Here is a 13,873-nt window from a genome sequence, read left to right as displayed (position 1 = left end):
GTTCATTTAGAACAAGCAGATCTTTTGTGAATACTATGATTTTAATGTGTATTTGCATATTTTAATGATAATTATGTTTTTCTCATTTTAGTTGTGTGCCTGATTGCTTATCATCTACTTTTTGCAATGTTCGTCTGGTCATATTGGAAAACTATCTTTACATTACCAATGAATCCTTCAAAAGAAGTAAGTTAAAATATTAGTAAAGTTATCTTGAAGTTGGAAATCAATAATACTGATGTCTGAAGAATGAACTTTATGTCTTTTTGTTAATGTTGCACTTAGTGAGCGTATTGCTTTGTTTACATTAATGTGTCTGTTGGTAAATACTTGAATTTTCACTTTGTAAATATTATTTTTGCACTGGGTTAGTATTATATTTCTGATCCTAATTCTGTGGTGTGTTCCATTTCTACTTAAGAGTCAGACAGCAGGGTGGATGAATGAATGGATAGAGCTGAAGGTGGACATAGCTATATTATAATTATCACACTAACAGTATATTAATTGGCTGTTCGCGCCAGAAACAATAATAACAAAATAACAATGTAACTAATCCTCTCTATATTCAAAGTCTGTAGCCAGTCCACAGCTTATTGTGTATCCTCCGTTTCCAACATCACCTCTTGGCCTAAGATGGGTGCTCCAGTTCCAGCCATCATGTCTACCTTCCAGACAGCAGGTCAAAAAAAGTAGGATAGAGGAGTAGAAGTAAGCATCCTTCCCTTTAAGGATGTTTTCTGGAAGTTGCAATGCCATTTCCACTTAGTTTAGAACTTAGTTACATGGCCACATTTACTTGCACAGAAGGTTAGGAGTCTAGTCTTTATTCTCAGTGGCCATGTTAACCATATTAACCATGTCAGAAGAAGGAAATTGTGGACATTGGGGGAAAAATAGCAGTCTCAGCTACGGAAGATTTTAAGTAGAGTGATAGTGTCAAATTTATATTGTGAAAAGATCATTCTGACTAAGTATTTGTTTCTAAGTCTTTCACCCTGGTTAAAAGTTGGGTGCAGAGGACTATGCCTTACTTATTTCTATACCGTTGGCACTTAGTCAGTACATGTTTGTTGAACTGAAATAAACTTTGTTCCAGCAATAATGTTGTGGTTTTAGTTGGCCAGGTTTAAAAAAAAAAAAAAAAAGATAGGTCTAGGCATTGTTGCAAATTGTTCCTGGAAGTAATCTGTTTGAAATGCCAACTGTGGTCAGAAGGCTGGTAAAAATGCTGTGTGACCTGGGAAAGGATATTAAAAATAAAACCACAGGTATTTGCACAGAATTAATGGTATGGTTGGCCTAAAATGCTGTACATACAGCCTTTTTTTTCTTCTACTCTCTACCTATTTTTGTTTCCTACCCCTTTTTCCTTCCCCCTGCCATGGTTGCTTCTTTCCTATTATCTCTCTTACTGCCATCCTGGCCTTAGTTGTAGGTTTGAAGGAGAATGCTGACTCCTGTCCTGGATGATCTTATCCTTTCTGGTTCTTTATCTATAACCTCTGTATTGACAATTCCCAAATCTCCTTCCAGCTCTGACCTCTCCTGTTGCAAACTTACATATCTCCCTGCCAAACATGGCTCCTTAATCCACTGAGACTTCAAATGCAGCACATCAAAAGCTGAAGTCACCCCCTTCTCCCTTCCCAGACCATGACTCATCTGTTTCTTTTACTGGTTAATGCCACTGCCATCCAGCTCAACCTTCCAACTCTCCACCTTTCTGGAAGCTTGGCAGCCTTGCCAGAGTTCTCTGGCTTCCTTGGCCCTCCCTCAATATCTAAATCCTGCTGATGTTTTTACTTCCTAATTTTTCTTTTTTGGTTCCAACCCCTTTTTCTTTTCTTTGTTTCTCTTATGTTCTTTCTTTCTTTCTTTCTTTCTTTCTTTCTTTCTTTCTTTCTTTCTTTCCTTCTTTCTTATCATTACCCTAATTCAGGATCTCAATCATCTCTTTTGTTTGAGACATTGCAGTCTCCTATAGGGTTTCACTGTTTACATTCTTGCCTACACTCCCTTCCCAGAGCGCTGTAAAAATCCATCCTTCACCCTGAAGCTGGAGGTCTAAAATCAACTTTAACTCTTCGATTCTATGTCTTCTATGTATTCAGTTATTCTACGTGTCCCACAGGCCAGAGGCCGGTCTCCCTCGTTTGGCAACACATGAGTCTTGTCTAAATTTCTGGCTTCCCACTTTATATTCTAGTGGTTTTTAATTGCATGTGTTTTCCTGTATATACCATGCCATTATTTTCTTTCCAGAATATTTTTACTTACTTTCTCATCCAAATAATTCCATTTTTATTCATGGTGGCAGCTCCATCTTGGTCTCCATTGCTGATTTCTCATTATCTCCTGAACTTTAAAGCATTGGATTGTTCCAGAGATCAATCCCTGGACTTCTCTTATTTATCTACATTATGACTTTATGTATCATCTCATTGCAACAGCTTTCAAATTAATATTTTCTGTCTCTCCCTCTCTCTCTCAAGAATAAATAAATACTGAAAAAAAAAAAACAAAACCAATATTCTTAGCCTGGTCCTTTCTTCTGGATTCCAGACTCATTTCCAGCTATGTATTTGGCATCTAATAGAAATTTTAAATTCAAAGTACCTGGAATCAAACTTCTGATTTCCCACCCACTCTCTGAATCTTCCTGTTCTTAAAGTTTTCCCAGCTCAGTAATGGCAATTCCATTTAAACCCCTGGGAGGCATCCGCCGGCAACTCCTCTGCTCTCAGACCCCGTCACGTCCTGTTGAGCAGAGTCTGTAAGCATACCCTCAAAGCACGCACCGCGGGAGCTCATTCCCCGCCCCCCCCAACTGCTACTTTCACCCCTGGTCCCCGCCACCAACATCCCATGCCTGTATGTTGCAGTAACCCTTCAACCAATTTCCTTTTTCTGTATATTTTCATCAAGTATCCACAGTGATCCTTTCAAAATAGAAAGCAGATCATATCATTCTTCTGCTTAGCACATCCCTTTGATACCCGAGCTCACTCACAGTAAAAACATAATTCTCTACTGTAGTTTAAAAGGCTGCACAAGGTCTGGCCCCACACCACCTCTCTGACCTTCTTCAGTGCTGCCTTAGTCACATTAGTTTCCTTGCATATTGTTCCATAATATGCTAAGCATATTTTTTCCCTCAGGGGTCTCAAAACCTGATTATTTTCTCTTGACCTGGAACATTCTTCCCACAGATAACTGTGTGACCAAGTCCCTTACTTACTTTGTCTCTGCTCCAGTGATACCTTATCTTTGAGGCTTTCCATGATCACTCTGTATAAAATGGGTAAACTATTCCTGGAATGCCCTATAACCCTTAACCTTGCTATATTTTTCTCCATAGCATATCATTCTGTAACTCGTTCCATATTCATTTTATATCATTCCTAGAACGTAAGCTCTGCAACGGCATGAACTTTATCTGTTTTGTTCACTGACCCATCACCAATACCTAGAGCAGTGTCTGACCCATTAAAGGTATTCAATAAATATTTGCTAAATGATTTGATATAGACAAGTAGTTATGTGTAGAGATGCAGGTTGTGTTTATAGCCTTGGTGGAAGTTGAAGTACCTTCTAATTTCTCCCTAAAATTATATGTGAGATTAGGGCACCTGGGTGGCTTAGTCAGTTAAGCGTCCGACTTCAGCTCAGGTCGTGATCTCACAGTTCGTGGGTTCGAGCTCCGTGTCGGGCTCTCTGCTGACAGCTCAGAGCCTGGAGCCTGTTTGAGATTCTGTGTCTCCCTCTCTCTCTGCCCCTCCCCTGCTCATGCTCTGTCTGTCTCAAAAAGGAATAAACATTAAAAAAAATTATATGCGAGATCATCAGCTAAGAATGAGAGGGAGGTAGGTTAATTGAGGTGTGGGAAAGCAGAGGTTTGAAATAGTGGTTGGAGAGAGTGAGGAAAATAAAATGATGAAACACGGAAGAAATGTCACAGTATTAAAAAAATAAAATAAAATAAAATAAAATAAAATAAAATAAAATAAAATAAAATAAAATAAGGGGTGGCTGAGTGGCCTAGTCAGTTAAGCATCTGACTTCAGCTCAGGTCATGATCTCACGGTTTGTGAGTTCGAGCCCCATGTCGGGCTCTGCGCTGACAGCTCAGAGCCTGGAGCCTGCTTCGGATTCTGTGTCTCTCTCTCTCTATCCCTCCCTGACTAGTGCTCTGTCTTTCTCTATCAAAAATAAATAAAGGTAAAAAATTTTATAAAAAAAGAGAAAAGAAATGTCACAGTATTGAGGGAGCAGTCGAGATTGAGGACAGTGAATTTACAGCTATCCCATGATTTGTTGGATGATTTTTCCACAAAAAAAAAAAAACATTCACTTTATTCGAGTCCTACAACTGTGTGACATAGATACTATTTATTACCATTTTACAAATGGAGCAGTAGGTTCTGAACATTAGCTAATTACTCCAGGGCATCAAGAACTAGCATGTGACAGAGCTAACATTCAAAGCAAAGTTCCCCTTTTTCTTTCTTTCTTTTTTTTTTTTTTTTTAATATTTTTAACATCTGTTTATTTTTGAGAGAGAGTGACGGAGACAGAGTGTGAGCAGGGGAGGGGCAGAGAGAGAGGGAGACCCAGAATCCGAAGCAGGCTCCAGGCTCTAAACTGCCATCAGAGAGCCTGACGCAGGCCGGGGCTTGAACTCAGGAACCATGAGATCAGGACCTGAGCTGAAGTCAGAGGCTCAACTGCTCAACCCACTGAGCCACCCAGGCGCCCCTAAAGCCAAGTTCTTCTGACCATCAAGCCCACACTCTTGGCAGTGTACCACGCTCTAGCATGGAGAGTGGACACCACAGTGGGTGGGTGTAGCCAGGATATCGCTTGGCACATGGAGAAAAAATAGCAGCACTTCCATTTACATATTATTCTTTTAATGTTTCTTTTTTTTAAAGTTACAATAGAAGGCATAGAAATATATATAAAGTATAAAATATATATAAATGCGTATAAAGTTTCACATATAAGTTTTCATATATAATATATTTATTAGCTAATACAAATAAAAATGCATGTCAGTCTCAAATTATTGTTTTACTGATGGGTCCATGATCAGAAGAGTTTGGAGACCACTGTTTTATGAAAGAAAGAGCCCTCGCTTGCTGGCAAAGAATCTTGAGTTATTCCATTAATAAAGTGGAAGATCTCACCCTAATCTTTTAATTGATCAGCAGCCAGAGACACTCCCACTTGTAAAATGAGGGGTCCTCCGCTTAAATTGACAATAGAGTGCTCTCAGCTGCTAAAAATCTTTGAAAAAATGGGACTAAAATAGCAGGGAAAGAGGCAATAAGAAAATCATGTTAATATTTTCTTGTTACTTTTGAGAGAATCAGGAGAAATCTGGAACTAAAATTTACCTTTTTATATAACAGGATTGTTAAATTGCTAATCATTTTTCAATTTATAAGATTTTCTCCCATAAAAGTAAGAAAACCATACATTGTGAAAATGGAGACTGGGCAAAAAGAGAAGGGAAAAAAATCATGCTAATTTACCCAATTTACAGGCTGAATTTCCTTCGAGTTATTTTTCCTACTTGTATTCAGCGTGCACAGATTCCAGTTTTTTCCCCCCACATAATTGTCCATCATTGGTTTATTGTGATTTTTAATCATGGCATAATATTCTCACTGAAATGCGTAAAAGTTTACTCTGTCACATCCCAGCTTGGAATTTTAGGCTGATCCCAACTTTTCATATTATAAATAATTTTGTTAACATGGTTGCCCATATTGTGTATACACGTTTTACCTATATTTTGGATTATTTCCTTAATATAAATTCTCAAAAGTCACATGCCTAGACCAAGGAAATTTAAGTTACTTGCCACATTGTTTGAAAAAAGAATGGTAGCAACATAAAGTGCCACCAGTTCAATCAGACCTTTGGCATTGCCTGTTGCCATTGAGAAAGCTGCTGGTCGTCAATTAAATTCTATGTTTCAATTTGTACATTTTAGATACTGGTGAGATTACATGTTCATTTTTGTCCTAAGTGAAAAATAGCTAGCAAGAAAGGAAATGCATTCCATGAGTTTTCTATTGGTTATTAGATTTCACGTTTTTTCTTAATTTGTATATCCTTTAAAAATCGTACTCTTCTTTAACCTGGACTGTGGTATTCTGGATGGGATCCTGAAACGGAAAAAGATATTCAGTAAAACCTAACGAAATCTGAATAAACTATAGGCTTAAGTTAATAATGTATCAGTGTCGATTCATTGATGTACTAATATATGATGTTAATGATGTGGACAGTTGGGTGAGAAGCTATATGGGAACTGTATCATATTTTTTCAAATTTTCTATAAATCTAAAATGTTTTAAAATGGATACAACTATTTAAACCAAACAAAACAGCGTGCATTAACCGGTCAGAGGACTGCCATACCCTTCAGACTGGTGGCAGGTCAGCGATGTTATCTGTTCCACCCTGGGAGATCTTCATTCCATCAGCTGTCAACAAACGTCATCTCTCTTCAAATCTGTGACATACCTGTGCACGTACAAGTGTTCTGGGGGAGGGGCACCTGGCTGGCTCAGTGGGAACAGCATGTGACTCTTGATCTCTGGGTTGTGAGTTTGAGCCCCACGTTGGGTAGAGAGATTACTTAAAAATAAAATCTAAAAAATAAAAAGTGTTCTAGGGGAAAGGACTGTGTATTTGGTGCATTCCAAAGTAGAATTAGATATTTGGAATCTGTATGACACGAGTCAGAATTCTGCCAACCTGCATTTGGTTTTCTGGACCTGATGCAATGTGTTGTTTACTTATTAATAAAAGCACTAAACATACTAAAGAGTCTTTCAGTTCTGTCACTGACTGGAATTTTCCTCTAAGGTAAAAAGGATCCAGAGAACTCCATAAGAAAATGTGGTAAAATGTTGATGGTTTAATCCTTTTGACTATTAAGTCTTTACTAAACTGATTTTCAGTGCTAGGTTTTAAATTAATTTTAGAAACACAGAGGGGAGATATATCTGCCTAAATGGTGGGATTCTGAGAATGGAATGTTGGGGACTGAGATATAAAATAAGTTTTTCCTGGAGCGCCTGGGTGGCTCAGTCAGTTAAGCATCCGACTTCGGCTCAGGTCATGATCTCGCCATTCCCGAGTTCAAGCCCCGTGTCGGGCTCTGTGCTGACAGCTCAGAGCCTGGAGCCTGTTTCAGATTTGGTGTCTCCCTCTCTCTCTCCCTGCCCCTCCCCCACTCACGCTTTGTCCCTTTCTCTCTCAAAAATAAATAAAAACAATTTTTAAAAATTAAAAATAAAACAAGTTTTTCCTTGATAGTCAGTGATCTGACCCAGGCCTACTGATATGTGTTCCTTTGTCCATTTCGCAATCCTAAGAGAATGGTGAATCTGTGCTAGGATTTGATCCCTGCCCGTGTGGGATTACATGTTTGTGGGAGAGTTAGACAATGGACCAATGAACAAACAAAATAATTTTAAATTGTGGTGCATAATACAAAGAAGGACTGTATGGACCTAGGGAAGAGTATGACAGGGGGAAGGGACAGAATTTTCAGGGTACCTACCCAGTAAAGGAATCTTGGAAGTTCTTTGAGAAGATGGCATTTAAGCTAAAATCTGCAAAGTGAGAAGGAGCCATCTATACAGTGCGAGGACTAGCCTTCTAGAGAGAGGAATCTGCATGTGCAAAGTTAATAGACATTTTTACAATGACCCTTTCTTTTTCTTGACTATTACAGCATTATGACATCATTGGATGTTATACCCTTTATACCAATTAAATGTTTCCAAACAAGATGCGTAGTTCTATTGAGACCATTTTCCTTTAGGTCCTTATTTTTCTTTTCTTTCAAAACAATGAACAGAACATTTTAAATGTTAAGATAATATCAACGGGTGCATGATGCACACTGTTGAACCATTAAATAAAAATATTGGAATTATTAAATAAGTCAGAAAATCTGGCAAATCCCCTGATAAACCAATACAACCGCATATGATGGATCAGTAAACAATTTGAATTTTTCTTTGTCAGCTCTTAGATTTAAATATGACCTGAAGAGTTACAATATTCTCATTGTATCAGCCTTCTATCAAAGTTCTTTTTTAGAGTAACTTTGAAACAATGGAATGAATTCTAGGAATCTATTATCCAATTGGGAGATAGTCGTCTACCTTCTGGAAATGTGGTTCCTGAACTTTTTTTGATTCCAAGATATTTAATCTGCTGTTTCTCCTGCCCCAGCCTCTGGGATCAGTCTGCAGCATCCTTCTTTGCCAGGCTGGAAATGACACTGTTCACGGCCACTCACCACCCTCATTTATATATTCAACCAATCAGAATACTTGTGTGAATATGTTTCAGGTTTTTAAACTAAGATTTAAGGTAGCAAGCAAGTGGAGAGCAACTGATAGAAAGAACACACTATGCCTTCACAAATGTGACCTTCATTTATTTGTTATTTGTATTCATTTGAGAAAGGACTGGTTGAAGTGTAATTTGAAAAACTATGAAATGAATTGAGAGGTAAGTAAATGCTGTGAATTTATAACAGGAGGAATATTTAATGTAGAGAATACTTTTTTAAATTACCTTAGAAACTCTTAAAGACCTAACTATAACCTATCTACTAATTTAATGCCAGTAAATTTAATATGCTAATTTAGAATAATTTGTATTATGTACATTTCTACTTATAGAAAACTTCTTTTTAGTTTCTTTACCTTAATGGGGCTGAAATTTTACAGTTATATTTAACTATGTGTCATGCATATGGGAATCTTATGGTACCTTAAAACTTATTTACATTTTTTCTTTTAATGTGTATTCATTTTTTGAGAGAGAGGAAGACAGAGAACGAGCAGGAGAGGGGCAGAGAATCTAAAGCAGGCTCCAGGCTCTGAGCCATCAGCACAGAGCCTGATGCGGGGCTCAAACTCACAAACCATGAGATCATGACCTGAGCTGAAGTCTGGCACTGAACCGAATGAGCCATCCAGGTGCCCCAAAATTTATTTACATTTGGAAGCTGGAGATTTATTTTTCTTTTTAAAATAACCTCGTTAGAATTGTCAACCTCTAAACAAATACTTTTATTTCTCCAAAGACAAAGAATTAGGCTCAAATATCATCACCTCATTTTCAACAAATTGTTTTTCTTTCCTTCATTGACCTACTTAGATTACTTTTAAAACTTAGAAAAAAAATTGAAAAACATGGCCTACATACAGAAGAAGCATTTGTAATGCATAGTTTAAAGAATAATAAGGGGCGCCTGGGTGGCTCATTTGGTTGAGCATCTGACTCTTGATTTTGGCTCAGGTCATGATCCCAGGCTAATGGGACTGAACCCCACATCAGGTTGTGCACTGAGCGTGGAGCCTGCTGAAGATTCTCTCCCTCCCTCTTCCCCTTCCCTGCTCACACTTGCACATTCTCTCTAATAATAATAATAATAATAATAATAATAATAATAATAATAACAAAATAAAGAATAGAAAAACGAAAAGACCTAAACAGTCACCCAAGTATCGGAGAAAACATTTATATTTTCAGCATTTCTTGTGTACTCTTCCGCATTGTATTTCCCTGCATTCCTCAAGAAGTAGCTACTATCTTGAAGTTTTGTGTTAGTTATTCTCTTGTTTTTCTTTACAATTCATATATATGTATATATGTGTATGTATATGTGGATAGTGTATAGCTTTCTGGTTTTAAAAACTTTGTATGAATGGAATCATACTATGTGCTATAAAATGATTTGTTGTCCAACAGTATGTTGAGATTCTTTGTTGAGCTGAACACAGAGAGCTGAACACAGCTCAAGTTCATTAATTATGCAGTGCATCATAGGATTCAGTTATGTGGATATATCATACTCCAACTTATTTATCCATTATCCTTTTGATGGACATTTGCGTTGGGTTTAATTTTTTACATTTCAAACCACGATGCTATGAATATCCTTGTACATGTCTCCTGGAACACATTTAAACCTTTATAGACTTCTACAACTGGTTTTGTGTGTGTGTGTGTGTGTGTGTGTGTGTGTGTGTGTGTGTGTGTGTGATTGGGGTTTTCTTTGTGTGTGTATAGCCCAAACAAATTTGATTTTTCTCAAATAAGGATTTTTTTAATTGGGTGGACCAAATTGGCAGTGTAAGAAGTAAAATTAATGATTAGTTCTTTTGAGTGCTAGGAAATTCATGTCATGATTATCCTCAAGTTAAAATTCACTTAGATAAGAAAAAATGCTTGATAGTTTTGTTTCTATTTTTATTCCTAATAATATCCGCTTGAAAAACTTACCCAATGAGCCAAATTTGTTTATTTTGTCATTTCATTTATTAGTATAACTAATAGTGGAGCGGAACTCTATAAGACAATTTTACATACTTTATTCCTCTTGAGTCTCATGAACATCTGAGGAAGTAGGTATTATTATTCCCTTTTTCTAGATGCATCAACTAATGATCCACTAGATTAACAGACATGCCCAGATTCAAACTCTGTCATCACTCTCAGTATATATAATAGATCTGATTAATATTTTATAAATAACTTTTCGGACCAATATGGTATTTCTTGAGAACATTGACTGAAATGTAAATTTTTTCCACAGTTCCATCTCTCTTATGCGGAGAAAGAATTGTTGGAGAGAGAGCCAAGAGGAGAAGCCCATCAGGAAGTTCTTCGGCGAGCAGCCAAAGATCTCCCCATCTATACCAGGACCATGTCTGGAGGTACACGATAATGAGTGCTTTGGCACAATTCTTGTGGTGACCCTCAGCATATTTATATACTTGAAACTGTCGAACACTCATTGAAATAGATTGTGTTATGTCTTGGGTGGTTATTCAGTCTTTCCTATACGATTCTATAAAACAGACACCTGAGTAACGGTGTGTGGCACAAAGATCTCAAACACATCAGCACTGACCTCACTTCCCTCGTGACTTCTCTAGTCACTTAGTTGGGACTCAGTGGAGATGTTAGAACTGCTGAAGTACTAATTTGTAGTTGGATTTATTTTTTAAATTTTTTAAAAAAAATTTTAATGCTTATTTTTGAGAGAGAGAAAGAGAGAGTGGGAGTGGGAGGGGGGCAGAGAGAGAGGGAGACACAGAATCTGAAGCAGGCTCCAGGCTCCGAGCTGTCAGCACAGAGCCCAAGGTCATGACCTGAGCTGAAGTCAGATGCTTAATGGACTAAAGATTTTTTTTAATGTTTTTTTTATTTTGATGCACATGAGTGGGAAAGGTGCAGAGAGAGAGGGAGAGAGAGAATCCCAAGCAGGCTCTGTGTTGTCAGCTCAGAGCCTGACCCAGAGCTTGAACTCACAAACAACAAGATCATGACCTGAGCCTCTGTAAAGTGTCGGATACTTAACTGACTGAGCCACCCAAGCACCCCTAATTTTTTTAAAGTTTTAATTATAGGCTTTTCCTATTATTTAATTTAAGGGAGTAATATCTATAATGAACATAACATTGACAATTTTACATAAATGTAAAGAAGTAATTGTATAAAGTATATAAAACTTAAGGGATTGATACAATTTCTTTATATTTAAAATGTATGGTAATTTTCTTTCCTTTTTTTTAATTTTCATTTTTATTTTTTTAAATTTACATCCAAATTAGTTAGCATATAGTGCAACAATGATTTCAGGAGTAGATTCCTTAGTGCCCCTTACCCATTTAGCCCATTCCCCCTCCCACAACCCCTCCAGTAACCCTCAGTTTGTTTTCCATATTTAGGAGTCTCTTCTGTTTTGTCCCCCTCCCTGTTTTTATATTATTTTTGTTTCCCTTCCCTTGTATTCATCTGTTTTGTCTCTTGAAGTCCTCATATGAGTGAAGTCATATGATTTTTGTCTTTCTCTAATTTTACTTAGCATAATACCCTCCAGTTCCATCCACGTAGTTGCAAATTTCATTCGTAGTTGCAAGATTTCATTCTTTTTGATTGCCGAGTAATAACTCCATTTATATATACCACATCTTCTTTCTCCATTCATCCATCGATGGACATTTGGGCTCTTTCCATACTTTGGCTATTGTTGATAGTGCTGCTATAACAAATGCATTTCAGTTAATAAATCTCACTTACCTGGGTCAGAACTTTTAGGTAGTTTAGTAGCAATCTGATTAAAGAATTGTCTTAAAAATGGACACACATGACTATTGATACTTGCCCACCAAGACTCACCTAGAAATTTTGTGACTTTAGGCCTGTGCCACCCACTTTGGTAGCCACTAGCCCCATATGGCTGTTGAGCACTTAAAATGTGGCAACTCCTGGGGCATCTGGGTGGCTCAATCGGTTAAGCTTCTGACTCTTAATTTCAGGTCAGGTCATGATCTCAGGGTCATGAGATGGAGCCCCGAGTCAGGCTCTGCACTGAGAGCACAGAGCAGCTTGGGGTTCTCTCTCTCCCTCTCTCTCTCTCTCTCTGTTCCTCCCCCACTTATGCTCTCTCTCTTTCTCAAAATAAATAAATAAACTTTACAAAAAATGTGACCCCTCCAAATTGAGTTGTGCTTTAGGTATAAAATACACAACTGGTTTCAGAGGCTTAGTATGAAAACGAGAATGTAAACCATCTCATCAATATTTTTATATTATTTATGTTTGTTTCTAACTCACCTGAGAATCATAACTAAGTCTAAGTCAAAGTCTTGCAATTTTTTTCTGTTTGTTTTCCCTGGGCAAGTGGTAATTCTTTGGTTTAATATTAATGCCACTCGTTCTATTCCACAGAGATGTGCTTGTGTATGTTTATGTATATTGACACGACATAAGCCTAAGCAAATACTCAATTTAAGCCCTCTAAAAATAGATTACTGCACCAGTTTCCAAAACTGGTTAATGACAGTGACAGTTTAAGGTGCAAAAATCTAGTCTCCACATTCCTAGGGCAGTGCTTTCTACGGTATCCCTTGAAACACTGGGTCAAGAGAAAGGGAGGAAGCGTAGGTCCTACTTTAACAAAGTATTAATTTCCATTAGTAATAACTACACTTTGGATTTATAAGTCATCTCCTCGTGTTGTTTATATAATGTTAAGGCTCTTATCCCTCTGAAGTATTGGATACCTTTATCCCGAGATGAACTTACGGTTCTTAATATTTGTGACAGTGCAGAATACAATCTGGATCTCCTAATGTAATCTTTGTTTATATTTTCAGTGCAAAAATTTGGGATGCATGCTAAAATCAATATTAACTGACTAGAGTCACTAAGTTAAATTATGCTAAGTATAATAAATAGATTATGTCAGTGTGATTGATCCCCCTCTGGAATGTATAGAATGTAAAGGAAAACACACTGCGGAATGGATGTTCAGAGGAGCCACCACACTACCACCAAGGCAGGATGTGGGGGTGGGGGGTCCTTCCTTCCTCACCCCCAGCAAAGACCCTTGGGTTCTTTGGATAACTTCCTTCTTCCCCCTGAGAAATTGACTAAAGCACCTGAAAGATGCAGTGTTCATGCACTTTGTATTTCAGAGAGAATTGAAGAAAGTGATAGTAATATAATTAAGGAGTTTAGTATCCCTTCTAAATCCACAGTACTTCCTCCAAACCCCAGAGAGAAAAAGTCCAGCTGCCTAGATTAAGCTGCCCTACACAGAGAAAAATTCACCTACATACAGACTGGAATGTGGGGCATAGTAAAGCAGGGTATTAACAGGACTGTTGATGTCACCTGTTTGTTCTGTGCTTTCTTCTGATCCCACCATCTCCTGTTTTCTTACAGGGATCACCAAACTTTATTGTAGATATTTTTCTATGCTTATTAAGTGAGGACTCTTTGCTTTTTCAGCTCTCTCTTGCCCTTGATCTTTTCCTAC

The 13,873-nt window shown here is 37.6% G+C and overlaps 1 protein-coding gene across 2 annotated transcripts in view; it reads left to right on the top strand.

Annotated features, from left to right (window-relative positions):
• Window positions 1-13,873, top strand: part of ZDHHC2 (zinc finger DHHC-type palmitoyltransferase 2) — a 68,690-nt gene that overhangs the window by 25,143 nt on the left and 29,674 nt on the right. For both annotated transcript variants that reach the window (XM_019466741.2, XM_019466742.2), the window contains exons 3-4: window positions 92-186; window positions 10,640-10,760. In XM_019466741.2, coding sequence (XP_019322286.1) covers window positions 92-186; window positions 10,640-10,760 — 216 coding nt within the window. The remainder of the gene's footprint in view (window positions 1-91; window positions 187-10,639; window positions 10,761-13,873) is intronic.

Source organism: Panthera pardus, unplaced genomic scaffold (genome assembly GCF_024362965.1).
Source record: "Panthera pardus isolate Hobbes unplaced genomic scaffold, ASM2436296v1 HiC_scaffold_13, whole genome shotgun sequence".
Lineage (NCBI taxonomy): Eukaryota > Metazoa > Chordata > Mammalia > Carnivora > Felidae > Panthera > Panthera pardus.
Note: the sequence above shows the minus strand (reverse complement) of the source record. Positions and strands in the feature narration are given on the sequence as shown.